The 27,400-nt window shown below is 59.0% G+C and overlaps 9 protein-coding genes across 9 annotated transcripts; 8 read left to right on the forward strand and 1 right to left on the reverse strand.

Moving 5' to 3' along the window:
- Positions 1–183: 183 nt before the first annotated feature.
- On the forward strand, positions 184–1,422 carry SLS55_005903 (uncharacterized protein; the record flags this gene model as incomplete). Its single annotated transcript, XM_066777344.1, is given in 2 exon segments — positions 184–189; positions 205–1,422. The coding sequence occupies 2 exon segments, from the start codon at positions 184–186 to the stop codon at positions 1,420–1,422; spliced, it is 1,224 nt and encodes a 407-aa protein (XP_066633186.1).
- Positions 1,423–3,741: 2,319 nt separating this feature from the next.
- Positions 3,742–4,139, forward strand: SLS55_005904 (uncharacterized protein; the record flags this gene model as incomplete). Its single annotated transcript, XM_066777345.1, has 2 exons — positions 3,742–3,746; positions 3,773–4,139. 2 exons carry the CDS (start codon positions 3,742–3,744, stop codon positions 4,137–4,139), a joined length of 372 nt encoding a protein of 123 aa, XP_066633187.1.
- A 2,652-nt stretch (positions 4,140–6,791) lies between these two features.
- SLS55_005905 (uncharacterized protein) lies at positions 6,792–7,358 on the forward strand (the record flags this gene model as incomplete). The annotated part of the gene is made up of 2 exons (XM_066777346.1): positions 6,792–6,796; positions 7,028–7,358. 2 exons carry the CDS (start codon positions 6,792–6,794, stop codon positions 7,356–7,358), a joined length of 336 nt encoding a protein of 111 aa, XP_066633188.1.
- Positions 7,359–7,839: 481 nt separating this feature from the next.
- SLS55_005906 (uncharacterized protein) lies at positions 7,840–8,261 on the forward strand (the record flags this gene model as incomplete). Its single annotated transcript, XM_066777347.1, has 2 exons — positions 7,840–7,844; positions 7,925–8,261. 2 exons carry the CDS (start codon positions 7,840–7,842, stop codon positions 8,259–8,261), a joined length of 342 nt encoding a protein of 113 aa, XP_066633189.1.
- A 2,281-nt stretch (positions 8,262–10,542) lies between these two features.
- Positions 10,543–13,867, forward strand: SLS55_005907 (uncharacterized protein; the record flags this gene model as incomplete). The annotated part of the gene is made up of 3 exons (XM_066777348.1): positions 10,543–10,699; positions 10,764–12,340; positions 12,407–13,867. The coding sequence occupies 3 exons, from the start codon at positions 10,543–10,545 to the stop codon at positions 13,865–13,867; spliced, it is 3,195 nt and encodes a 1,064-aa protein (XP_066633190.1).
- Positions 13,868–17,886: 4,019 nt separating this feature from the next.
- Positions 17,887–18,174, forward strand: SLS55_005908 (uncharacterized protein; the record flags this gene model as incomplete). Its single annotated transcript, XM_066777349.1, has 1 exon — positions 17,887–18,174. A coding segment is annotated over one exon (288 nt), but the record flags the coding sequence as incomplete, so codon positions are not given.
- A 386-nt stretch (positions 18,175–18,560) lies between these two features.
- On the forward strand, positions 18,561–19,046 carry SLS55_005909 (uncharacterized protein; the record flags this gene model as incomplete). Its single annotated transcript, XM_066777350.1, has 2 exons — positions 18,561–18,566; positions 18,627–19,046. The coding sequence occupies 2 exons, from the start codon at positions 18,561–18,563 to the stop codon at positions 19,044–19,046; spliced, it is 426 nt and encodes a 141-aa protein (XP_066633192.1).
- Positions 19,047–19,065: 19 nt separating this feature from the next.
- Positions 19,066–19,921, forward strand: SLS55_005910 (uncharacterized protein; the record flags this gene model as incomplete). The annotated part of the gene is made up of 2 exons (XM_066777351.1): positions 19,066–19,074; positions 19,286–19,921. 2 exons carry the CDS (start codon positions 19,066–19,068, stop codon positions 19,919–19,921), a joined length of 645 nt encoding a protein of 214 aa, XP_066633193.1.
- A 6,881-nt stretch (positions 19,922–26,802) lies between these two features.
- On the reverse strand, positions 26,803–27,359 carry SLS55_005911 (uncharacterized protein; the record flags this gene model as incomplete). Its single annotated transcript, XM_066777352.1, has 2 exons — positions 26,803–27,300; positions 27,354–27,359. 2 exons carry the CDS (start codon positions 27,357–27,359, stop codon positions 26,803–26,805), a joined length of 504 nt encoding a protein of 167 aa, XP_066633194.1.
- Positions 27,360–27,400: the final 41 nt, after the last annotated feature.

Raw genomic sequence — 27,400 nt, forward strand, 5'->3', positions numbered from 1 at the left:
AAGACATGCCCGCCAACCACAGAGCTGAAGGCTAAACAAAGCGTGCAGCCAACCACACCGCCATCATCCCGCGTCCATGGACGACTTAATACCCCTCCACCCCCGCCCCAGATCCCGGATGCAGGAACCACCGCCGCCGCCGCCGCCATTCCCCACCTCAGCACCACCATGTTCGGCGTCCCCATGCCCGTCTTCACATCCCAGCTCCTCCTGCTCATCGCCCCACCGGCGCTATGCCAGTCCCCCTCCATCGTCTCCACCCCGCAGGGCATCTACCACCCCAACACCAGCATCCCCGGCGTCGAGCAATTCCTCGGGATCCGGTACGCGGAGCCGCCGGTGGGCGCGCTGCGCTTCGCCGCGCCGGTGCCGTACGCGTCGGGCGACGCGGCGCAGCACATCGACGCGACGCGCTACGGACCGGCGTGCCTACAGGACGCCGGCTTCGAGGCCGACAACGGGCTGAGCGAGGACTGCCTGACGCTGAACATCTTCCGGCCGGCGTCCATCGCTCCCAACAACACGTCGACGTCCAATTACACCACCACCACCACCACCACGCCGGACGACAACGACGAACCCCGACCCCTCCTCCCCGTCCTCGTCTACATCTACGGCGGCGCCAACATCGGCGGCCAAGCGCGCCACTACTCCGCCGCGAACCTCGTCCTGCACTCCCTCGGCTTGCTGCCACCGCCGCCGCTCAACCACACCACCACCACCCGTGCGCCCCCCGCGACCCCCGTCCTCACCATCACCCTCAACTACCGCACCGGCGCCCTCGGCTTCCTCGCCAACACTTTGTTCGCGCGCCGCGGCCTGCTCAACGCCGGCCTGAAGGACCAGCGGCTGGCGCTGCAATGGGTCCGCGACCACGTGCAGTCCTTCGGCGGGGACCCCGCGCGGGTCACGGTGTTCGGGCAGAGCGCGGGCGCGTTCGATGTGTGGATGCAGGTCAGGTACGAGGCGTACCACCACAACAGTGCTGGTGGGGAGCAGCGTCCGTTGTTTCGCGCCGCCATCTTGGAGAGTGGGGGCCCCGGGAGTCTGGCGTTGAGGGGGGTGGAGCCGCGGATGGGGGATGCGTTTTTGAGGGGGAGTGCGGAGGCGTTGGGGTGTACTGGGGGGACGGATGCGGGGGATGATCAGGCGGCGTTGGAGTGTTTGAGGGGGGTGGGGACGGCAAGGCTGATGGAGGTGTGGTTCGATGCCCGCAGCCCGCTGTATAATACGTTGGACGCGTTTGTGCAGTTGCCGGTCGGGTTCGGCGTGGATGGGGAGTGGGTTGGTGGCGAGGACTACTGGGACGAGGCGGCGGCGCAGATTCCGATGGTGAGTAGTGAGCCCGTCGGTGCCTTTTCTGCGGACGTGTTTGGGAGAGGTTCGTCTCGAGGGGGAGGACGGGTTCGATCAGGGGGCTAACGTGAGAGCGAGCGTGCGTGCGTCCCCAGATCATCGGAGACGTTTTGAACGAAGGCAGCTTGTACGGCCTCGTGCCCACCGGCCTGGCCACCAACGAGACCTACCTAACCCAAGTCGTCGCGAGTAAGTCCTCCTCCCCATCCGCCATCCATCCATCCATCCAGCCAACACCCCAACAAATTAACACCCACCTCTTTTTCCCCCCGCTCAAAAGAGAACCTCCGCACCACCAACCTCACCCTCGCCCGCCCCGTCCTCTCCACCTACTACAACCACACCGCCCGCCAAAACGGCCGCGGCCACGCCGCCGACCCCACCGCCCCCGACCGCTACTACATCGGCGAAGCCGTCCTCGGCGACGCCGTGCAAGACATCCCGCGCCGCGTGAACCTCGGCCGGCACGCCTCGGGCGCGGACGCGCTGAACGCCACCACCAGCGCCAACAGCAGCGAGGAGGAAACGGGAGCGAAGACGTGGGGCTACCGCTGGTCCCAGAGGCCGCCGCTGAGCACTTTCGACGAGGCGTTCTACGGGTTCCCGCCTGATGTGCCGACGGCGAATAAGGTTCGCGCGGGGGTGCTGCATGCGGCGGAGCTGGGGTCGGTGTTTGGGGATGTGTATGGCTGGGGGGATGCCGGGGAAAGGGATAGGCGGTTGGCGGGGTTGGTGCAGTCGATGTGAGTTTTTCTGGTTCGAGGAGCGGGGGAGAGAGAGAGGTGGGTGGAGGAAGAAGTGGATGATGGGCTGACTGCTTGTGTGTCGACAGGTGGATCGCGTTTGCTCATGACCTCGATCCGAACAGTCACGGGAGTATGGAGCTTCTTCCTCCAAAGCCATTGGCTTTTCTTCGCTGACATGACATGGCAGTCCCGGATGTCCCGCACTGGGATAACTACAACCCTCTGTCCGCCGCCATCTTCAACTTCGAAGACCAGGGCACCACGTCGCCGGGCATGGTTCCGGACGATATGCGCTTGGACAGCTATGTACGTGGTTGCCTCCCCGCCTTGTCCGGCCCTTCCCTGCTTGTGTACCTGGCCGCATTTTTGCCCGGGCATGCTTTCTTCAGATCGGACTTGGTGTACCCCTCAACCAAGAATGTCAATATGTCAGTTTTGATGCTAACGAATGGGGCTTCAACCCGAACCTTACATGTAGAATGCGTACAGGGATGCCGCAGCGAAAGCGGGGCTACCACCGCTACCTGAGATTAGGGTATGAGATTCGGACGTGGGAGTGGGATGGACACAATGAGGCACCCGTACTATGAGCCAGCTGTGAAGCAGAAGCCTCGATGGATGTTGACATGTCTTGGATTGGCAATACGGTTGGTCATGCGATGTAGGGGCCAAATCCTACGGCATAGCCGCAGCTTGGCATGAGGTTCAGTATAAGCATACCCACCACTGCATTTGGCCTCAATAGTCCATGATATACCCGAAGAATTAATGATGACGTTCCAGCAGAGACGCCGACCCACAAGCCATATGCTGAATGGAGCTTTCACAAATGATAAGCCTTATCCACACGTTCTTCTTCTCTCCAATGCAAAGACGATCGGTTGATAACTTCGTATCGCCTCGCCTGCGGCCCCTTATCCAGAATTTGCGGGATTTCGCTTGGTCTGGAATCGACCTTCTGCCTGAAAGTGGAGTTGAGCTCGCAGGTGATGTGCCCAAGAGGAACCTACTACGGCTTTCCATCGCTTAATTCAAACAGTAGAACAACAGTCCCAATGCTGCTTTTAGCTGTTGAATTGAATAAACGAAACGAATTGGATGCGCTCTGTTGTCACGTGTGGCTTTGACATCCGCGAAACAACGGTGATGAACATTGGCAAGCAAACATCTGGTATTGTGCCCCCATGACACAAGACACTGTCCCGTGCGGGGTAGGTAATCAGTCTCCTTCGACCCAGCTTGGTCTTCAACCGCCCGGAGTCTTTTACGGAACAATTGAATTGCACTAACAAGCCCCATCTGCACTGTCTAACGTACAGCCATGGTGAAGCTCAAACCTCCCCGTCCTACGTGCTCGGCCTTTGTGCAAAAGGACCCCTTCCCTGTCGAGCGAATCCTCAGCTCCTCCCCAAGCGGCTCCTGGAACGAAGGCATGGTTTGGTGGAAAAGAATCTGGACCTTCACGATGCAAGCACTCGGGCACTTCTTCTACCGCGGGCTCAAAATCTTCTGGAAAATCAAACAGTGCATCCCCGGGCTCGCAGGGCCCGTCGACCTCGACAGTTGGATAGTGGTAAGAACCAACGATTACGTCTCAGCGCCCTTTCCCAGCTCACCAGCATCCCGCGGCGCGGCGGTGATGGAGTGTGACAGGCCCAATTTCTCGCGAGCCACACGAGGCTGGAAAAGCGGCGGCTGCACAAGCTCGCGACGGAGTTCACGTGGGTGTTCTGGATGTGCTACTTCTGGTACGGGTCGGCGGCCGACTTTGCGCAAAACTACGGCCACGTCTGGTCGCAGCACTGCCCGCACTGGGCCATCAGCCTGTTCATCGACAACGGCCGCCACCAGTTCGTGCCGTGCGACGAGGACTGGTCCGACAAGGAGCTGCTGAAGCACCTCATCTCCTTCTACAACGCCGCCCGCTTCTGCGGCATCCCCTTCGAGACCGTCGGCCTCAGGAGCGTCCGCCGGATCGAGATAGCAAAGGTAGGTGCGTGGCCTTCACCATCCCTATCCACTCATCCATCCAGATGACACACGGCCCCGCCCGTCGATGTGACCGACGACTAACCCGACCGCCACCCCTCAGCTCCAAGACGGCCTCGTCGTCGGCCAGCGCCAATCCGTCCTCCACCTCGGCGTCTCCGGCGCCGAGGGCCGCCCGACCTTCTACTTCAAGCACCCGAACAAGCTGCCGGGCGACGGCGCCTTCAACCTCGTCGCGTCGCTGAAGAGGAGAAAGGTGCTCGCGCCGACATCGACATCGTCGTCGAAGAAGAAGCACGGCCAGCAGCGCAGCTGCCTGAACATCATCCGCACGTACAGCTCGGCCTACGTCGGCCTCGCCGTCTGCGTGCCGTCGCTGACGAGCCTCGCCATCGGCGTCGCGTGGACCGTCGTCGCGGCCGTGAGGTTCGGCCAGGACGTCCAGGTGAGCGCGCAGACGGCGTTTACCATCGGCAGCTACATCGTCACGGCTGGTAGGTGTTTTTTTTTTTTTTCCTTTCTTGGGGGGGACGTGGGATCGTAAGGGATTATGTCTTGTAAGCGTCCGGCTGACGGGATGGACTCAGGTTCGCTGCTTATCGCCCTCGTCGTGTACCTGGATGGCAGGTTCGAAGCTAGCGCAAGGGATGGCCAGGAGATGGATGATGGGGATGTGGAGCCGCCGGCTGAGAAGCTGCGGGAAATGCCGTCTGTTGAGCCGGCTTCGGCTGGCGTCGCGCTGGATGCCGTTGCTGGGGCGGAGCAGAGTGTTGGACGCGTTCATGGTGGTGGGGGACGCGGTGGTCCTTTCAGGAGACACTCGGCTCCTGGTGCGTCTGCGAAATTTGCACGGGATCCTGTGGAAAACCCCCTGAGCTCAAGGACTTCTGCATCTCTCCCAACGTCGTTTTCTTGACCGTGGTCACAGAGTTGTTTCATATGCTGATATCATGGTAAGGAAATCGGGCGAGTATTGTCCTGGCAAATGAATTGTATTCAATTCAGTACGCATTCGCACCCTTGAAAAGATCAAACAGACCTGCTTGATGATTGGAAAACGCTCGAGTAGTCAGTCAGCACTAATGCACGAAAGGCAGACCCATGTTTACCATATCTCCTCGTTCGGGCTCTGTACAGCAACCCGGTGGGTACCTTCTCATGCTTCACAGGCCACCACGCAAGATACGGTTATTGATTGTCGTTTGCAATGATCTCATGCTGAGCGTATCTACAGGTCCCGAAAGCACGGCAACCCTGGCCCATGCACCTCCACCAGATACTACACTCCGATTTGATCTCAGATAGCACATGACGGCCCAGCATTCTCCGCAGGGCTCAACGATTGCCGCATAACGGCCAGGCGCACGACGATCGAAGCAGACCCCTGCTTTCCGGGGAAGCCGCGGTGAACGGCTGGCCACGTTGGCTAATGACAACTCATGCTTCCCCGTCCGTGCTGCGGATCCGTATCCGGGGAACTTTGTGGGGAAATGCAGTCACACAACGAATGAGCTTGGCATGCGGGGATCAAAGATCTGCTGCGCTCCGCCATCCAAAACAACAGATAACCCCTCCTTTCGCGATGCGGAGCCGCAGGTTCGAACGCGCTTCCGCTCACGAAGCTGCAGTATGCCCGCAATTGGACAGGTACACTGGAAGTCGTCCGAGGTAGACTTCGTGCCCCCTCACGATCCCCTACGCCTGACCTGCGGACGAACAGCTGGCTGGCCAGCCCACGATGCTGCTCCTCTTTTGCTGATCGTATTCGCGGAACCGTACCAGAGCTCATCTCCATCGTTTCCGTCTCCTCAGCGCCTATTTAACCAGCCTTGCATCAAGCTTCGCATGTCTCTTCAGCATTGCGAATTCCACAAGCCCACGAACTCCAAGCAAGTAGTTCAAAGCCTATTCTCCCTCGCACCCCCACCATGCCCGGCCCAATCAAGACCGAGCTCCGCGAGTACGCCCACCGCCCCAGCGACGGCAAGGGGCCCTACGCCGACAACCTCGAGACGGACGTCCTGATCGTCGGCGCCGGTTTCGCCGGCGTGTACCTCCTGCACGAGCTGCGCCAGCTGGGCTACAAGACCGTCATCTACGAGGCCGGCGACGGCTTCGGCGGTACTTGGTAAGTCCTCCCCTTTCTCCTCCAACTCACTTCTCTTTTTTTTTTCCCCTCTCTCCCTCTCTCTCCCACTCCACTTCTCCACTTACGCATTATCCCCACTCCCCCTCACCCCCCAACTCTCTCTCTCTCTCTCTCTCAGCAGCCCCCCCGTCCCACCGCCCCAACACCACTAACCCCAACGCCCCCCAAAAACGGCAGGCGATGGAACCGCTACCCCGGCGCGCGCGTCGACTCGGAAGTGCCCGAATACGAACTCTCCATCCCGGAACTATGGCGGGACTGGACATGGACGACCAACTACCCGGACTACACGGAGCTGCGCGCATACTTTGCGCACGCGGACCGCACGCTGGACCTGTCGCGCGACACGGCCTTCGGGAGCGTCGTGACGTCGGCGCATTTCGACGAGGGCGAGGGAAGGTGGACGGTTGCTACGGAGGACGGACGCACGGCGAGACCTAGGTTTTTGATCGTCGCGGCGGGGTTTGCGGCGAAGAGGTATGTGCCGGATTGGAAGGGGATTGGGGACTTTGAAGGTGAGTGTGGCAACTGGGGGGACGGCGGAGGTGGGGATGAAGTGCGGTGCGGTGCTGATTGTGGTGCGTGGGGGTGGTTGACAGGTTTCATCTGCCACTCGTCGTTTTGGCCCGAGGAAGACGTCGACGTGAAGGGCAAGCGCTGCGCCGTCATCGGGACGGGGGCGTCGGGCGTGCAGATATCGCAGGAGTGGGGGCCGAAGATCGGGCAGGATGGGCATCTGAAGTATGTATATTTCCACCCCCCCAAATCAGCGCCCCCCACCCTCCAGCATTTGCATTGCTGACGTTACCGGGGGAGAGAGCAGGGTCTTCCAACGGACGCCCAACCTGGCGGTGCCGATGGGGAAGAAGCCGCTGACGGCCGAGGAGCAGAACCGGACGAAGAAGTTCTACCCGCAGCTGATGAAGCTCCGCGAGCACTGCTTCGGCGGCTTCATGTTCACCTTCAGCGAGAAGAACACGTTCGAGGACTCGGCCGAGGAGCGCGAGAAGCACTACCGGAAGCTGTGGGATCACGGCGGCTTTTCGTTCTGGCTCGGCAACTACAAGGACTACCTTTTCGACGCGAAGGCCAATCGGGAGGCGTACAACTTCTGGTAAGTCTGCGAACCCCCGCATGTTGATTTGGAGGGCTGATGCGAACGGCTGGCTGCAGGGCGAAGAACCAACGGGCTCGCATCGGAGACGCGCGGAAGAGGGACCTTCTCGCGCCTCTGGAGCCGCCGCATGCCTTGTAAGTGCATACACACTCGCAAACTCTGGAAGCTTGGCTGACGCCACACGAAGCGGGGTGAAGCGGCCCTGCCTGGAGCAGAACTACTACGAGCAGTTCAACCGCGAGAACGTCGACGTCGTGGACATCGCGGACAACCCCATCGTCGAGATCAAGCCCAACGGCATCCTGCTGCGGGACGGCACGCTGCACGAGGTCGACGTCATCGCCATCGCGACCGGCTTCGACATCACCACCGGCGGCATGACCAACATGGGGCTGACGAGCGTCCACGGCACCACGCTCAAGGACGAGTGGAAGGACGCCGCCTACACGTACCTGGGCACGACCGTCAGCGGCTACCCGAACATGTTGTAAGCAGGCTTTTCCTTCCACCACTCACCATCTCAGAGCTCGAGAGAGCGCGAGAGAGAGAGACTGACCAACCCCACAGCCACCTCTACGGCCCGCACGGCCCCACCCTCCTCAGCAACGGGCCGACGAGCATCGAGGTGCAGAGCCGGTGGATCGTCGACGCCATCAAGGCCGTCGACCGCGCGGGGCTGAAGTGCATCGACCCCACCCCCGACGCCAGCCGCGCGTGGAAGGCCCGCATCAACGAGCTGTCCGACGCCTCCCTCTTCCCGACCACCCGCTCCACCTACATGGGCGGCAGCCTGCCCGGCAAGCCGTTCGAGCAGGTCAACTACGCCGGCGGCATCCCCCAGTACGCCCGCGAGATCCGCGAGGCCCTGCCTGGCTTCAAGGGGTTTAGGACGGTGAAGGCTTGAGAAGGGTGGTGGGTGGGCGTTTTGGGATTTGTGGGAGGGCGGGGCGGGGGAGCGGAGGGGAGGCGAGGCGGTTTTTTGCTTTTTTTGCTTTTTTGCTTTTCTGTTGCGGCAAGGCTAGGTACCTACACCTTCCGCACCGATGTGGAGAAACTGTCGTCGTATGAGAGGAGGCCGTTTTGGAGTTGCACGCCGACCGAGTAGGTGAATAGACCGTTTGCGTTGCGGACTTCGGGCCCGTGGGCGGTCGGTTTCGGACGGCCGTTCTTTGATGAAACTGGTGTTTCGGTAGGGCGGGATCGCGACGGAGGCTGCGCCGCGTCAGTACGGTGGTTGCGATGGGGGTTATTTGCACCGGCCCACAGCGCGGATTGGACGGCTACAAGGGCTGTGAAACACACAAGCGGGGCAGGGAATCTCGGCGAGAGGCCCCAGTCCATCCGTGGGGAGCAGAGGTCGACACAGATCTGGACGGTGTCCATGTGGACGACATTTCGGCTGAGATGGATCCTGGTTGCGTGGTTGATGAGCTTACACAAGACACTGCTGAAGATGAGACCCAAGCCGTTAGATAGCAGTTGTACAGCCAGCTGGACAGTCGCCCGGTTGTTGGATGTAAAGTGGAATGCCGCGCTCGAAAGAGTCCAGCCGCTGTTACTGGCAATGAGGAGCAGGACGCTTAGAGCAGTGGTGATGGCAAGGCCGGTGAACAGCCCATATTTATCCCACAGGCGCCTGAAGCTTGGGGCTGGCCGGGGCTCTCCATGTAGTGGTGATGCCGCCGAGCTCCCCGCTTGTTACGCTAGCATATTTGCTCGCAGACATGGTGGTGAGATGAAGGCTGAAGCTGACGCGACGAGATGGCTTTTATACCGAACTTGGCCCCCACTCTTTAGCCGCTGGGCGCCACAAGGCTTGCCTTCCATCTATTAGGTATCAGGTGGTTTCCTACTGAACAACCAGAGACTATGCCAGAAGTTCATCCTGTCACGCACTCCAGAAACACACGACTGTGGTGGTGGGGCTTTGTCTCGCCGGATGTCGGAGCGTCCGAAACTCCGGGTAAGGGTTTGGCATCTCTTACATAAAGGCGCAATCTCAACACTTGGGCATGTGGGGCTGCACCGTAGATAGCCGGCGTTTCTTTTTTATCTCCACAGGTCTTAGAGTCCGGGAAGCGACATACATTTCTTGTGTGCTGTACCACGCTAGCAGTCCAAGCTGGGAAAAAAATTCCCACAGCCATGATGGACTTTATGAATGATGCTGTGGACTCTGCTGGCCGGCAAAGCAAGCAAGACGGGAGCAATGCTCTGGTGAAGCCCCTGCGACGGATCCCCCGGAGTTTCTTGATTGTAGGCTTAAAGGTGGTGGGATGTATGTATAAGAGATCGGGGGATCGTAATGGTGTAGAGAAAATCACCATCTCGGCCTCGGACTCGGAAACGATTGACAGCAGAGCAACAACAATAAGGGGCCGTGGACCTGTAGACACGGGCTGGTCCTACTGTAGATGGCGCCAATGTCCGACCGCCGTCTTCTGGACCCTGCATAGACAGCATGCAGGACCCACGCGTGATTTCTTTTGGCGCGAGCAATTTCTGGTCGGAGGATGCTTGGCACGGGCGAATTTTGCGCTTTTCGGTGTAACGCAAGGGGTGCTTTTCCAGCTGCCACCGCAGAAGTGGGAGACGTAGAGAAGAAGTGAACGAGAAGTCTACGCAGAGACTGTTCCATCAAGTACACGCTCCAAGTGGCAATAATGGTGTCGAAGTACCGGCACACCGCCGCAGTGGACAACGTCAAGCAACGCGTGTCGCCGGTGAATGCAGGATTCATTGTACATAGATAGAGGCGGGAGCTCCACGTGGAAGCGCTCTGGCCTTGCAGCTCCCGCCAATGGCAAGAGTTGCTTGGCGTAGGGCCGTCGATCCGCAGACGGACACTTGCAATCGGACGAGCCGTGGTGGAGCTTTGGGGCGGGCTAGAAGGACGCCTCCTTTCGGACGCGGGATCTGCCCGCACGAGCAGGCCGTCGCCAATGGCAGGTCACGAGCAACTCCTTTCGACAGCGCTCGCACCGGGACTCGCGGGACGCGTGCTGATCCATCGACAGCCCAATCAGGCGCTCCCCCGCATTCCCCATGGCGCCGGGGGGTTGCCTCTGGGTCGCGGGCGGGCTCGAGTCAGGATGAGGCTAGCAGCGCATCGTCTTATAACTGATCCAGGGGCCCCGCCTATGGAGACCCGCTTTCCACGTCACTCGCAGGCCGACGCCGACATCATGTCCCATCCGCAGCCCGTGAGCGACTTCTCGTCGACGCCGACCTCCTCGCAGCCCATGAAGGCGGGCTTCAAGACCGGCCGCCGCCAGCACCGCAGCTGCGACCAGTGCCGCAAGGGCAAGCGCGCGTGCGACGTCGCCTTCGCCAAGGAGCCGGGTAAGAATGAGATCGCGCCTCTGGCACCCCTCAGCCTCCCCCAAGCTCATCACCCAGCATCCAGGCGGAAACTCGGACGACATCACCGCCCTCGGGCCGTGCTCGAACTGCAAGCGGACCGGCAAGAACTGCACCCTGCAATGGCTGCGCGCCGTCCACCGCGCCTCGCTGCGCCCGCGCCGCGACCTCGACACCCCTGGCCAGGACCCCAAGCCCGACGACGCGAACACCACCACGCTCGCGCAGCCGTCGCCATCGACCCGCGCTCGGACCCAGCAAGCGGCCTCTGATCAGCAGCCGCCCGCCTACGCTTACTCGTACCCCTACTCGCCCGACGTCGACGATCCCGTGCTGGCCTCGCTTCTGCCACAACAACCGCTCGCCGCCCACCAACCGCCGCCCAACGCCCTCAACGACCAATGGCCCCCGTCCGGCTTCGATCCGCTGCCGCTGCGCGCCGTGACGGATGCCCTCGACGACGACTTCCGCTTCGAGGAGGTCCCGCGTCCAGATTTGCACGACCATCAACAACATCAGCAGCAGCAGCAGCATCATCAACAGCATGAGCAACAGCACCCGCCGCAGACCGACTACCAGCATGCCTTCTTCCCCCCGGCCCCGGCGTCGAACGTGTCGCCCGGCTCCAACGGGCTGTACCTCGCGGGCACGGCGTGGGAGTGCGACGAGAACAGCGCGAGCCCGGAGAGCGCCGTGGAAGACGTCCTCACAGACGCAGTGGCGCAGCAGCAGCAGAGTGACCTGGTGCCGTGGCGGACGACGCCCGGGTTCGGGCACGAGACGCGGGGGCCGCGCAGCCCGTCGGCGTGCAGCTTCGGCAGCTTCATCGACAACCTGCAGCCGTCGACGCTGCAGAGCCGGCTGTCGTCGAGCATGAACCAGTCGGAACTGACCAAGGGGCTGTGGAAGGTGTACCACGACAGCTTCGAGAACGCGCTGTCGTGCTGGCTGACGGAGAAGACGTGCCCGTACACGTACCAGATGCTGCCGGCGGCGGGCGACGACGGCAGCGCCGCGCTGTCCGAGGTATGGGGTCCCGCGTGCTGGGCCGACCCGCTGTACATGGCCGCCCTCTTCGGCGGAACTGACCAAGATCCTTCTACGCAGGGCAATCGCATCGTCAAGCGCGTGTGCCGGCTGGACCGGTCGTGGGCGCGGCTGCGGCGGCGCGGGCCCGTCAGCGCACACGACGACCGCGCCGCGTCGCGCGCGCTGCAGCTGGCCATCATGGCCTTTGCCACGCAGTGGGCCCAGGGCAGCCAGCGCAGCTCGGCCCAGTTCGGCCAGGGCGCCGGCATGCCGTTCCCGCTGGACGGCGAGTTCGACCGCATGCTGCAGGAGCAGTTCTGGCACCAGGCCCGCCGCGCGCTGCAGGACGCGGCCGACTGCGACTCGTTCCGCGTCGTGCTGGCCCACATCATCTTCTCCTTCACCCAGAAGCCGCTCAACCTGGACCAGCACCAGCAGGCCCACGACGGCGACACGTCGCGCCTCGACGACATCATCGACGCCGAGGGCCCGCCCGTCTTCCTCGAGACGGCCACGCGCCAGGTCTTTGCCCACCGCGCCAAGCTCAACCGCATGATGGGCCCGGCCAGCAGCCTGGAGACGGCCGACCGCAAGGTACGTATAAGTGTCACACTCCGCCCGCTTTTCCCCCCGCATCCCCGCTCACCACCACGCGAACAGACCTTCGACATGATGTTCTGGCTGTGCGTCATGTTCGACACGCTCTCGGCCGTGATGAACGACCGGCCGCTCATCGTGTCGGACAAGGACAGCAAGATCCACCCGGACCGGACCCCGAAACCGCGAAGCAACAGCAGCAACAGCACCAGCTCCAGCTCCACCGCCACCAACGCCATGTTCGACGCCGCAGCGGCGCCCGGCCCCGGCCTCGCCTCGTCCTCGACCGGCGACCTCTTCACCGACGGCGCCTTCGCGGCCGCGCTGCCCGAAGAGCCGCAAGGCGGCGGCGGCGACCTCTGGGGCGACCTCTTCCTGCAGCCCAAGCAGGTGCGGTGGGGTGGTGGGCAAGGCGGCGGGCAAGGCGGCGGCGGGGGAGGAGGAACGATACCGCGGTGGCCGTGCTCGTACGAAGACGCGGCGACGACGCTGTGCAACGCGTCCCCCGTCAAAGTCCTCCTCTACCGCAAGGTCGCGCGGCTGCAGACGCTCATGTCGCGCGTCTCCACGCCCCCCGCCAAGATGGAGGCCGCCGTCGGCGAGTCGCTCAAGGTGTACGCCCACTGGAACGCGACGTACGCGCGGTTCTTCCTCGACTGCATGGCGCACCACGAAGCGCTCCCGCCGCGCATCCAGTCGTGGTACGTCATCCTCGCCGGCCACTGGCACCTGGCGGCGCTGTCGCTGGCCGACATGCTGGCGCGCGTCGACGAGGGGGCCGGCATGGGCTTGGAGGCCCAGCGCGAGAGGAGAACGCAGTCGCGCCTCGTCGCGCGGCTGCGCCGCGACAACGCGGCCGCCATGGCCGACGTCGGCCGCGTGTCGTCGCCCGGCGGCGCCGACTCGTCGTTCGCCCGCGCCCACGACTTCCACTTCGCCGTCAACAAGGGCGCCCTGCTGACGGAGCCGTGGACCGTCGTGCTGGTCCGCGCGTTTGCCAAGAGCGCCCGCGTGCTGCTGGACCTGGTGCCTCCTGTCGTCGTCGTGCCGGACAACAGCAGCAGCAGCAACAACTGCGCGCAACCGCCGCAGCCGATTAACGTGGGAGCGGCGAACGAGTGTTTGCGCCGCGCTGAGCACTGCATCAAGGCGCTGTGGTACCTGGGCCGCAAGTCCGACATGGCGTATCTGGTCGCGACGATCCTGTCGAATAACCTCAAGGCGAAGGCGCTGAAGCTAGCGGCGCCGCCGCCGAGGCAGAATGGTGGTGGTGGGGGCGGTGGTGCGGCAGGGGCTCCTGCTCCTGCGGCGGCGGCACAGCAGCAGCAGCAGCAGCAGCAGCAGCAACAGCAACAGCAACATCACCAGCATCAGCAACAGCAACATCACCAGCACCAGCAACAGCAACAGCAGCAGCATCCTCCTCAACCGCGCCGGCCGACCATGGACTCGAATTTCTACGACCCGTGGCAAGGCTGGGGGAACGGCGGCCACATGGACACGTCACTGTACGCTTCGTTATAGGAGGGGCCGAGGGGTAAACGGGAAAAAGTAAATGGAATTTGTCTTCGTTCATAGACGGAAAATTACGCCGCAACGGTTCTGGTTGTCTCTCTCTCTCTCTCTCTCTCTCTCTCTCTCTCTCTCTCTCTCTCTCTCTCTTCGCAAATACAGGTCATGGTCGGATTGGTGTTGGTACGGCTGGCTTGCATGGGAAACAGACTAAAGTTGGAAACCGGGGGGAGTGCAAGGAGTATGTTCAGTAATGGTTCTTTTTTGTTGTTTTCGCGTACTACTATCGAATTACAAAATATACGTTCGTCCAATATCACGGCTGCTCGTCGTCTGTGCAAGCGTCATGCTCCCACATGCGTCTACAACGAGTGCGAGTCAACAAACTCCTCGACCGCCGCCACGCCACCTCGCGCCCAGCCCAGCTCCGCCACAATGGACGACATCCGACGGCCGACGGCCCGCCGCGCACCGGTCTCTCTACTAACCATCCATTGCCAAGAGGAGCAACGGCCAAACCTGTTTCCGGGCTTCCGGGCCTACAACGGTTTCGATGATCGGACGTTCATGAATCGCCGTACGGCGCCGCCAGTCCGTAACGAGAGATCTCCCGACCGCTTTCCGCTTTTGTGAATGTTCTTTGTTGTCACGGCCCCCGGCCCGTCATCGTCTCGCCACCGATAAGTAGCCCATCTCTCGATCAGACGATGGAGGCTGATCACGGGACGAGACGTCATAGGTGGTTTCTGGATCAACGCTCTCCATTTTTGTCGGCCATGACGCCATCGCTCGGACGCTTTAGGTGGTGGTTTTCTTTAGCGGCACTTCCGCTTGCCCTCATGTGGTTGGCTGTGGCGGTGTATAGGACATGAATCATTGGTCAGCGAGATGTTCAGCCGTTCCCTCGCTCTTGTAGAGATGATAGACTTCAGGGCTTCCAGTCAAGTAGAATTTTAATTGACGTGTGTTGACTTGAATTGGAAACCCCGGTGATAAATTGTGAAATTAATTAGTAAACTAGGTGGATGAGTTGAGTTGAGTAAAACGAAAACTCGGATTGGATTGTGAAATTGATTCAAATTGACCGATTTTGAGATTGACTGGAAGCCTTGAATGATAGTAGAGTACAACGACCATTTCATTTCAATTCCCATAATGTATCCCATGATGAGTCCCTTACCCCCCCTCTTGCATCTTTTCAAGATTGATCATCACGGTCGCCAAAGCGTAGCCAGGACCTGAATCGTGTGTAATCAGGTTCGATGGGGAGATAATCGGCGTGAATGACAGAACAAGACCAACGTAAACGAGGTGTAGCATTCATTGGAAAGATATTGATGTGTCCATCATGCAGAACTGACATTCAGACGAATCCTGGCGGAAGCGACACTGCAGTCTTTGGAAGCGAGATTGTGCTGGAAGCACCGTCAAGAGCCCTTTCAGGAGAATCCGATTCCGATTCCCTTCTCGGATCGGCCGTTTCTTGTGTAGCAACGGGTAGCGCTGTATCATTTGCTGTATTTGCATCATCGGCGCTTACGGAAGCTTGTGCGGAGTGGGCAGGATTGTCCACTTGCGGGGCTGCCGGATCAGGCGGGTGGATGCCATCTACCGCTTGTGCTGGATGATCAGCGTTGTCGGCACGTAAAGCGACTGGCTCGTGTGGGTCAATGTCCTCCACGGCCAAACTGTCTTGCAAACTATCTTCAAACCTTCCTTCCAGATACACTATGAGAGCGATGAGGAAAGATCCTGCAGGTTTTATCGATCAGTTGCCGATTTCCGTTTCCGAGGCTCACATCTTACCTGCTGTGACAATGTAGCTACTGACGGTGAATGCAGTCTGCGCGCTTGTCTGCACACCCTCGTTGAACACTGTTGCCGCAACCCATGTCCAGACGATGCCGATAATGAGACTCAGTATAGTGGGAATGCAAACCCCCAAGGTGACGTAGGAGGATCTGTATGTTCGGATGACGTTGAGGCAATTTCGGTCCCTCCAGTCTTTCCGGCACAGTACCTTGTCGTTTCTCAGGCAGTTGATGATGGCGTGTTGTTCTTCCGACATTTGGTCGATATGTGTGAACCAATGGACCGGTCGGCCTTCCGGCCCGGAAACACTAAGGTTGAGGACGGACTCGCGCTTTCCGACCACAAAACCTTCTTGAAGCTATAGGAAATACCACAGATTAGTGTTTCAGTATCTTTAAATATGCATTTTGATGTTCAGCTACTTACTCTTGCAACGTCAATTCTGCGGATAGCCCTCAGATCCATGCCTTCAAATGGCATACCCGTCAATCGAGCGACGTTGTAGAAGGAAATTAATTGCGCAAGAAGCCTTTTGTCGTTCCACCCATCATCGCAAGGGACGGATTGGTGCCTTCCGTTGTCTATGAATAGGTCTATTGACCATTCGGGGTACTTCCGGCAAAAGGCGGTGGTGTAATCTTGCACAAAATTTTTGGGTTCCCCAAGCTGAAAGTAAAATGACCAGAATGTCATCGTCAAGAAATCCACTACAGGCTTTTCCATGTCGATGTTCAAATAATATTCATGGAGCCAAAGAAAGACGATCTGTAACTTGAGAAGTTAATGAACACAACCTTTACAATACCCGGCTACTAAACTTTTCTTACCACCATGTATTCGCCCAGTTTCTTTCCTTTCGACGACCAAGGCAGACTTAGCTTCACCTTCCAGAGCACCCCAAGTACTCTATAGCAGCAGATGAGAGTCCACTCCAGGATATATGAAGGTATCCACAACAACCTGAGAGGTTCTCTAGGAGTTGAGGAACCGGGCGTCGATCTGCTGAGGATTGGCACGACTGGAAAAAACGGCGTTTTCTCTCCTAGCTTCTCAAAGACCTCAGACGTAAAGGTCTCATGCTCCACATGTTCTTCCAGCACAGAGGGAGAATTAGCAGGCGACATGATTGCAACCGGCGTTCTTCACGATTGCAAAGGCTGCAGCTGAAGACGCCCTATATACCCCGCACCGTTCTGCGCCACATACGTCCATTAAGGGAATCTTCACTACAAGTGTATAAGGTCAGCGTATTATGTGATGCTGCAGAGCGCCAGGAAAGGACTACTACCCCGCAGCATGCTCGAGTGTTATCTCTACGGCTGATCCAATAGAATCTATCCACCTCGTTACAGAAGTCATACTAACGTAAATACGTGATCTTCGAAGATCAATACTCCGGGATATCGAAGTAGGTACACGGACGAAAGGCAAAACGGGTGCATTTTCCAGTGTCGATCCAGAAAACGGTTATACCTGTAGCCCACTTTCGACCTCGAGGTGAGCTGAGAGTGTTTGCACAGAGTTGCTGGGACTGTACCGGGGGTGTGATCAGCTACACCAATCAGGTACGGTTATGATGGATAATCCGCAAGGCTCTGACTCTGACCCACAGAGACGGAATCGCCGCGACAGCTATTTGCTGCAAGGCAAGGCTGTGTGTAACCCACCATGCAGAAGATAACGTGTTCCAGCTGAGTTATGCGACGCCTCGAGTTATGAGATGGCCAACCACGTTCTGTATCGAAATCGTGGATGTTCTTTGGTCTTCAATCAACTCTGCTCTCTCATTGGTGTGTCTCATAACCTGGGGCGTCGCATAACCCAGCGGAACACGTGAAGCTAAATGAAAACCAAGGAAGCGTTCGTTCAAATCGGCCGTCCAAGGACATGTAGTATATTTTAACAAAAATATGAATGGAGAAGCACCACCGTCCTCCATCTCTGTACACCCCATATCGACGAGGCCGTTAAACTATGCCATCTTTTGGAGTAGGTTGATCAATCGCACTGTAGCGACAGTCGTTAGGCTTGCCCCTCGCTCTGGTTTCTTGCAAAATGTACAGCAAGGCGGAAAGAGATTGGGAGCCGACACTGCATTTATGGGCTGCTTCGTGATCCGTGTGCGTGGTCTCCGGAGAGATAGGTGTTCCACTTCAATGCAGGTTCGTCGGGTAGTTCCTGTGATGTCATTGCAGTGCGGGGCAGGCCACCGAAGCCAGAGCCAGCGCCGCTACCTACCGTCCCTACACGAGATGCCGTCCTACACCATCACCACCTTCCGCTTCGACCAGGCCTCCAATGGCTTCGTCAAGAAGGCGGCCGATCGCGCGCTCGGGGCCAACGAGGTGCTCGTCAAGACGACGCACAGCGGCCTCTGCTACACCGACGTCCACGCCAAGCGGTCGGACAAGGGCTGCGGCCTGGGCCACGAGGGCGTCGGCACCGTCGTGCGCGTCGGCGACCAGGTCGGCGACTTGAAGCTCGGCCAGCGCGTCGGCTGGGGGTGAGTCTACACCAACTTGCTGGAGGCTGGCTGACTGATGATTGGCAGCTGGCTCCACCACGTGCGTCTCCGCCCTCCTCCCACGAGATCGAGCACCTTGCTGACCTAGTCCCGCAATAGTCCTGCGGCTCGTGCGAGTGCTGCGCCGACGGCCACCGGCAGTACTGCGCCGACGCGTGCGGCTTCGGCTTCGGCGAGCTCGACCAGGGCTCCTTGGGCGACTACGCCGTCCGCAACCGCGCCTTCGTCCATCCCATCCCGGACGACGTGCCCTCGGAGCACGCCGCGCCCCTGATGTGCGCCGGCGCGAGCACATACGAAGCGCTGACGGCAGCCGAGACGAAGGCGAGCGACAGGGTTGGCGTCGTCGGCGTCGGCGGGCTGGGACACATGGCCGTCATGTTCGCCCGCGCCTGGGGCTGCGCCGTTACCGCCCTCTCCAACGACGAAGATAAGAGGGCCGACGCGGCTAAGCTCGGGGCGGATGAGTTTGTCGACCTGAACGAGCTCCGCCGACGGGGCCCGCCCGCCGACTGCTCGCCCGTCAACGTGCTCCTGCTGTGCGCCAACGCGATGCCGCAGCTCGAGCTGCTGCTGCCGCTGCTGGCGCGCAGGGCCCGCATCGTCTTCATGACCATCCAGCAGGACCCCGTCCAGATCCCGTACATGCCGTTCATCCTCCCCGGCCACAAGATCATTGCGTCGACCGAGGCCTCGAGGCAGACGTACGCCGAGATGCTGCGCTTTGTGGCCCGGCACAAGGTCGCGCCGTGGATTCAGAAGTTCGCCATGACCGAGGCTGGATTGGCTGATGCGTTTGCGACGCTGGAGGAGGGCAGGATGCGATACCGCGGAGTGCTCGTGGCTGAAGGATAGGGTTATTAGAAGCGGACGAATGTGCGGGGTCTGCGGCGCAGAGAGCGGAGTTAAAGCACATGTCATCATCGTTCAGCCACACTCCAACACCAGCGCCGGAGTTAGCGGCCGAGACGCCTATAAGCAACCACTCTTCACTTCTCCAACTACCCGTATAAGAGCAGTTCAGTTTTATCCATTCCTTTGTTAGCCAGCCGATCCACTTGACCAATCTCCCATCCCATCAGTCCCTCCCACAGTTCCCCCACCCAGCATCCCCACCACCACCACCAACAACAACCATGTCCCTCCTGCAAATGCTCCGCGACCAATACAAACACCTCCCCATCGTCCCCACCGACTGCACCGGCCAAACCATCATCGTCACGGGCAGCAACACGGGCATCGGCTTCCACGCCGCCCAGCACTTCGTCCGCCTCAACGCCTCGCGCGTCATCCTCGCCGTGCGGTCCGCCTCCAAGGGCGCCGCCGCCGCCGCCGCCATCGCCGCCGCCACGTCGCGCCCGGGCGTCGCCGAAGCGTGGCCGCTCGACCTCGCGTCCAACGCGTCGATCCGCGCCTTCGCCGCCCGCGTCGACGCCGAGCTCGACCGCGTCGACGTCGTGCTCGAGAACGCGGGCGTGGCCATGGCGCGCTGGACGCAGGCCGAGGGCACCGAGACTAGCGTCCAGGTCAATGTCGTTGGCACACTCCTGCTGGCGTTGTTGTTGCTGCCGAAGCTGAAGAGCACGAAGAGGAGGTGCGAGGATGTCACGCCCCACCTGACCATCGTTACGAGCACCCTGCATCATAGTGCTGTGTTTGCGGAGGGCCGCGCTGACGACGTTTTCGAGGCGTTGGCGGAGGACGACCCCGGGTTGATGCCGGACCGGTAAGTGACATACTTACATAGATACCTACGCACCATTCCCCTCCCCTCCCCTCCCCAACAGCCCGCCCCCTCCTTCCCTCCTCCGCCCAACCGCTCCGCCTCGACCGACCGACCGACTGACGGGATGAAAACCACAGCTACCCCACCACCAAACTCCTCGAAGTATACGCCGTCCGCCACCTCGCCGCCCTGCTGCCCGTGAAAGACACCGGCGTCGTCATCAACCTCCTCTGCCCCGGCCTGTGCTCCACCGACCTCGCCCGCAACGTCACATGGGCCTACTGGCTGCAGATCGCCGCGCTGCGCGCCGTCATGGGCCGCTCCGCCGAGGTCGGCAGCCGCACCCTGCTGCATGCTGCGGTCGCCGGGATGGAGAGCCATGGCGCGGTGGTAGGGGATTGTGCGGGTGGGGTGTGAGTTTCTCCTTTTCTTTCCTTTCCCTTTTTTTTTTTTTGGCGCGCTTTCTCTGTGGTGTGGCTGATGACTGATGACTGACTTGTTGGTGTTGTTTAACTAGGGATAAGACGGCGCCGTTTGTTATGACGACGGAGGGTAGGCGGATGCAGGAGAAGGTTTGGACGCAGTTGGTCGAGAGGTTGGAGGGGATTCACCCGGGGTGTTTGGAGGCTGCGTTGGCGTGAGTGGGGTGGGGGGTTTGGGGGTGAGTCGTCTGTTTTGCAGGTGGGGTGTGATGAGATCAATGACCTTATGTGTGTGTGTGTGGCTTGTTTTTTCCCTCCTTCTCAAGAGATGGGGTGGAGTAGCGGGTTTGATCACTTCCGGTGCGGGCGTTTTGGCATTTGCTTGTAGTTTTCTTCGTAATGAATGCATTTGATTTTTTTTTTTTCTTTTGCTACTTCGTAATCGTCATCGTCGTCATCACCCCTTATGCAAGACTTTCGGGGAAAAGCGAACTGTTGAAAGGAAAGGTAGGTTGTAGAAGATCTGTTTTCGGCGCTGACAGTTTATTTCTATAGGACGTGGTCAGCTCCCCGCATCCGGTAAGTAGGTAGTGCTTGACGGGGTTACTCACGCCGCAGCTGCTGCAGGAGCACTGTCCGCTCGCGCAGGTGCAGGACTGGGGGCCGTTACAGCCGCAAGTCGATCCGCAGTTGCAACCCATGATGTTTGATGTAGTGGCTTCAAATACGATGATGCTTCTGAGAGTAGTGTTCTGGCAGCGAAGCAGTGTAATTTGTTCAGGCGATTCGCGATGGGAAAACTTTCTCCTTCTTATACGTCGGTGCTGCCCGCATCAACGCGGGGCTCCTGCGTCATGGTGAGCAGTATGACGTTGCTAACCGAAAGCGGCGGCGGGGGACGGATCGTACGGAGGCTTGTCTGCTGATATGATGCTCCTATTGCTTCATCGTTAGCGTCTGGACCTGTTTCGTCCGCGGGACAAGAGGATAGGCCTGGTGCTGTTTCTTTACGTCTACTTCCGCCTATAAGATTGTAGTGTCGTAGGCGGTAGCCAACTTCTCCGCACGTCCGGCCACGGCGATATCGTGAGGTCGTGGATCCCACGGCAAGCGACTGCCCCACGTTCCACACCGATTCCCTCAGGGAACTCGTCTATGCCTGGAAACAAGGCCAAGGGTCACGACTGTAGTCTCTAGAAAATTCCAAAGGCTGTGGACATGCAAAGTTTACCCCCGTAGTCTTTTATCTTTGGGCTCTGCGGGCGATAAGTTGTACCGTGGTTCTAGAGGGTAGATCGAGTAGCCAGATAGCACTAATATTTTGCCTTTGTCGTCCAGGCCGTATCTAGATGCTGACGTCTGTCGGATCGAAAAGACCGCGCGTCATGAAGCCGCTTAAAGCAACGTCGAGCAAGCTGAATCCTCACAGAATCAGAGGATTATTAGTTTTTGTCGAAGTTTTCGGGCACGCAGGGCACAAGGCAGAATCAGCAGCCAGGACCTACACCGATAGTGATGCTGCGCCTTGCTCGGGATGCGCAGGGGCCAAAATCCTTCCCATGCAGGCGATTGAATGTAGTTTTGGCCCCAGCCCCACTCGCACACCTTACCCCATTGAGCCATCTGCACGCGTTCCCCCCGCAATTATTTTTTTCTCTGGTGTAGGCCCAACAACAACAATTACCCTTCGCTATGGTTGTTTTACATCACGAAGCTCACCGCTCTCAGCGAAAAGGGAGACGCCGCTTGGCCGAGGCATAGAGCTGGCAGTAGGCGGTTCGACAAAGGTGGACTATTGCATCGCCTACGCCATTTTCTCCAGAGGTCCATGCGCGTTTTCAGTGCACGTCTATCTCTTACCCTGGGTTTGGTGCTTCTGATAATTTAAGGATGTCCCAGCCCGATGTTGCTGTTGGGGGCCGAACTCTTCACGGAGGTATCGTTACTTGAGCGGGGACTTCATGGTTTAGCTGCACCAAAGCCCAAGAACGTAACGGGCTAAGCTTTCCTTGGCCGATGCTTGACTCACAAGAGGTTATACGCGTAATTCGGTGGGTGGGAAGGATTCAGACTGCGGGCGGTGGCTGAGCGCCCGTCAGCGCACGCTCCGCCAACAACTGCTGCTGACGCGACTAAACCCAATCCAGCATGCCATGCGAAGTCGACGAGGCTTGTAGTATCTTGACAGGGCGCCTCTCCACCAGCTGCCACAGCCCCCCAGCGCAGCTCGGTTCCTCCGGAGCATGCCATGTATATAGCCGCCTGGTGCAGCTGCGAGCTCGACCGCATCACCTCCCAACCCAACAATGCTCGACAAACTGAAAAACACGACTTGCCCGGCCCCCATCTCCTCGGTTGAGGGCGAGCCATTGAGCATCGGAATCACCACCCAACGGCTCCTCACCTACATCTCCATTCCTTGCGTCGCCATCACGTCCATCGCCTGCCTTTATCTCATCTTCAAGCATTTGCATCGCTACTCCCGGCCGGCCGAGCAGCGCCAGATTGTGCGCCTCATCTTCACCCCCGTCGTCTACAGTGTCTTCTCGCTCCTGGGCCTTCTGTTCTACGATGCACACGAGTATATCGAGCCGCTGCCCGAGCTTTACGAGTCGTTTGCTCTAGCCTGTCTCTTTGTACTGTTCGTCCACTACGGCCGGAACCTCACTGTGCGCGAGGAAAGCACTGGCTTTACGCGGTCCAATACCCGCAATGAGTTCCAGAGCATCGCGGATATCAAGAAAACGTGGATCATGGTCTTCCAATACCCCGTGGTCAAAACCATCCTCATCATCGCAGAAGAGGCATCCATAGCGACCGGAACATACTGCGCCGCCTCCAACTCGGTGCACTTCGGCCACATCTGGGTACGCCTCCCCACTCCCCCCCAAATAGAACAGCAGGCTAACCGCTTAACGGATCACGCTCCTCGGCAACATCTCCCTCGCGGCCTGCTTCCTCACCATCGTCCGCTTCTACGCCGCCAACAAGCACCTCATGCTGGTCCACAAGCCGCTCGCCAAGCTGGCCTCGTTCAAGCTCATCGTCTTCGTCATCTTCCTGCAGCAGCTCGTCTTCAACTTCATCCACACGCCCGCCGGCCTCTCGCAGCACGGCACCCTCTCGCCGCGCGACGTCAAGTTCGGCCTGCCCAACGCCCTCGTCTGCCTCGAGATGGTCGTCTTCTCGCTCTTCTTCCACTACTCGTTCCGCTCCCGCATGTACCACCCCGACATGCGCGGCCACGCCGGCCCCTGCATGAGCCTGCCCGCCGCCCTCGTCGACGCCCTCAATCCGTCGGATCTCGTCATGGATATCGCCCAGATGTTTAGGCCACAGAATGCCGCTACGGGCCAGGGTTATGTGCAGACGGCTGAGTTGTATCAGCACAGCCCCTCCGTCCAGCCGCTCGTCGCGGGCGCCCCGTTGGCTGGTGGCGTGCCCGATCGCGCGGTGTCGCCGTTTAATATGCCCCCCGCGTATGAGGGTGCGGGCGCGTACGATGATGGCCGCCAGCATCTTTCGCCGCCGCGGCGTGGGAGGGAGGTGTAGGTGGTGTTGGCGTGGGGTTGATGATGATTAATAATGGGAGCCGTATGGCTGAGAGTATGTTCGGATTTTATGATGTGATCGGGTTTTGTTATTGTATAGACGGGCTTTCTATTTATCTTTTGTGTGCAGACGTAGAGCAGTCTATCTTCTTCTTAACTGTACATATTGGCTGGAATTCGACCACAAAGTCGCTCCCAACCTCCCAAACCATACTTCTCGTGATTTAACTGGAAACAGTATTTTATACGCGACCAGCTGACATCGGTATATAATGAAAGAAGATAACCTATTGCAATAGTGTAAGGGCTTTCGTAATGCCAGCTGTTACGGCCTATCCACTCATCACTTAACGAGACTCGCCGAGAAACTTAGACCCAGCGTGTGCGCCAATACTTAATAGATCTGCCGGTCCGCCATAGCGGCACATCACTCTTAACAAGGGGATCGCCTTAATGCAAAGATCAAGAGAATCTAATTACAACAGACGTACACGCCCTCCAACGAAGTAGCACTAAGCCTCACTATCCGTCGTTACCCCGGCATCAATCCTCCCGCGTAAGTTGCTCACGGGCCCTAATGCTTATAACGATGTTCAACGCTTACCGTTAGGGCGGTCTGTTAGCCTCTATTCCGACCTTCCCGTTTAGGCATTACTTCGGCCATATGACGACGCAGCAGCCCGACCTCACCGACGCTACCGCCTACCACTACTACGCAGACAGCAATCAGCGTAGTTTCATCATCTCCGAGTCTTAGTAGATGCAGCATCGTGATCTGCTTACCTCGATTTTACCGCACTATACGGGAACCATCGGTGGTAATGGAATTCTCACTTACATTCTCTCCTTCGGAAGGGGCCGCTCTTCAAGTTCTATTTAGTAGGCAAATTTTACTCCAGCGGGCGACCAGTTATGTAACCAGCCCATGGCACCTTTGCCCGATCCCGGGGGTTAAGGTGAGATGTTCAAAAACTTTAAACCCCGTGGTCTAGTTACCTAACTGGCACGATACAGGGCAAAATAGTGTCAAACCGAACGGAACATTGTGGGTCTCCGTCCTCACCGCCGGGTTGATCAACGAGGCTTTGGCGACGCCATTCGAATGCACAGTGACAGTAGGGACTGTGGCATTATCCCCGGGCTTTTGCTCTGAGGTCTTCTTACGAAAGGCTACAAAACGGCAGAGTTGGTACGTGATGCTTTTGCTAATGTCTGGAGCGGCCTGGCCACTTTTAGTCTTGCACGCGGATCTTAATTGGCGTTGTCGTAAAGTATCCGCGGGGCAAACGACTGTCTGCATCAAGGCGTTCAAAACGACGCGTCAGAGCACGGAACGACACTAGTTCAGTTGGGCGTAGTCGAGGTCGCGGTCAGAAAGTGGCGCCGAGATTGCTGACGGCGCTTCTACACCAGTGCAATAATCGTTGAAGTTGATAATCAGCAAACACACCCATGCGGTTAGCAGTACTTCCGCTGTAATGATGTTGTTTGCTTGGGCCATCCCCAACAATCTCACCGGGCGATCCGCAGTGGCGACGAAGCACGTTACTCTCCGGAGGCCAGATACACGACGCAGCCGGACGATGGGAGACGGACGGCGTAGCGGCCGTTCACTTCACGACCCCAGGCAAGCGCGGGTGTATTGCCGGCTACGCAGTAAAAAGTGGCACATATTCCGGCACGTCTCGAAGCCAAGACATACGCGGTGGGCATATGCAGATCTCGGTTGCCCCCGTGTCGAGTACGATGAGACATGCAGTATCCGGCTTTAACGATGTGATGCAGACCCTTTTTTGGCGGAGGCTCCGATCCGATCTTTCCCCTCCTGCCTGCAACCCACTTTCTTAATATGTGGGACTACGGCACCTCTTGGCGAACGCCGCCGAGTTCCCTTGATCCAACAACAACAACGCCCGTGTCCTTTCAACAAGCCACACTATGAACGTCGGCCCCACGTGCCGCAGCTGCGAGACCTATCAGGCGTACGTCGAGAGGACGAGCCCCACTGATTTTTTCCCGTTTTCGAAAAAGCCAGTGCGCGATACGCAAACCATTCGCGGGAAACGAGCTGCCCCGGCCGACTACTCGCGCGCGCGGGCGGCGGGCGGCGGGCACGCGGGCATTTCGGGTGCTGCCGAAGAAGCGCGCGCGCGCGGGCAGTGGACGACCATGCTCGAGAACGCTTGGACCGCGGAAAAAATTTCGTACACCGTAAGTACAGCAGTCCCTCAAATCAACGGTTCATCTCCCCCCATGCCCCCCCTGTCATGAAGTTAAGGCCGAGAGGAGCGAGCGGATGGGGCGGAGAGGTGGTCAGTGTGTTGAGCGCGGCCAATTGGCGCGGGCTCGGCTTTTTCAATGATGAGCATACATGTGACTACAAGCGAAGGTACGGCAATCGGCGAGGAGAGATCTGTTGTGGGTGTCGAGGAGGAAAAAAGAAATCGCAATGGTCACGAGAGCGGACGGATCGGCAACGCGCTATTGTATCGACGAGCTTGGCCCCACGCAGATCGCTCGAGCAAAGTTTAGCGGCTGCCTCTAGAATGGCTGGAAACTACTCGAAGAGGAGATATACGAGAGTGAGCTTAAGTGTCGCGACTGGGATGCCCTGGTTGCTTTGCGGTATTGATCAGTCATTGGCATCAGACGACACCGGGAGAATCGGGCTTTGATCAGCACAGCCGCACTGGTCGTCTCGTGTCAAGGGCAAGATGATGGTAGGACACGGGTGGATGCGTCTCGCGCAGCAGCTGTCATTTCTACTACTGAAAAGAAAAGAGAGTAACATGCACTGAAGAAGACAACGGGGTATGGGCGTTCGATGGGTATAGTTGGGATATTAAAAGGAGAGGTTGCAATCGACAAGACGAACAGATCATTACTTTTGGTGGGTGGGGGTATTGTCTCCATCATCGCCGCCACGACAGGGGCACTTCGTCGTCCTGCTGGGCGCCGTGGTGGAAGGTGCTGTGGTGCTCCTTGCTGCTGCGGCTGCTGGCGTGCTCGGATCGTTGCGAGATGCTCTCGGGCGACTCCTGCGGGTCCGACACCTGCACCGTCACCTCGCGCTTGGTGTAGATCTGGTTGAGGCCCTCGCCGTGCTCCTCCTCGTCGTACTTTTGCGCCGACACGGTCGACGTGTGGTTCTGCTCGTGGAAGACGTCGAGCGCGACGTCCTTGGCCGTGCCCGTCGCCGTGCCCGTCAGCCGCGGGTTGAAGGCGAAGCGGCTGTGCCCGTGGCTGGTCGACGTCGTGCCCAGGTTGCGCTCGTTGATGGATTCCTTGGAGATGCGCGTGATCAGGTTGGTCATGGACAGCTCGATCTTGAGCTTGACCGTGTACGCGACGGGGTGGAACTGCATGAAGACGGCCGTGTTCTTGAGGAACATGGTGCCGATGATGAGCAGCTGCGAATCGCCGTCAGTCAGGAAGTCAATGAGCAAAGTCACGGCCAACGTACATCCATGCCGACCGAAATCAAAATGATCTGGGTGTTGAACCGCGCCA

Source organism: Diplodia seriata (genome assembly GCF_021436955.1).
Source record: "Diplodia seriata strain FDS-637 chromosome Unknown scaffold_5, whole genome shotgun sequence".
NCBI lineage: Eukaryota > Fungi > Ascomycota > Dothideomycetes > Botryosphaeriales > Botryosphaeriaceae > Diplodia > Diplodia seriata.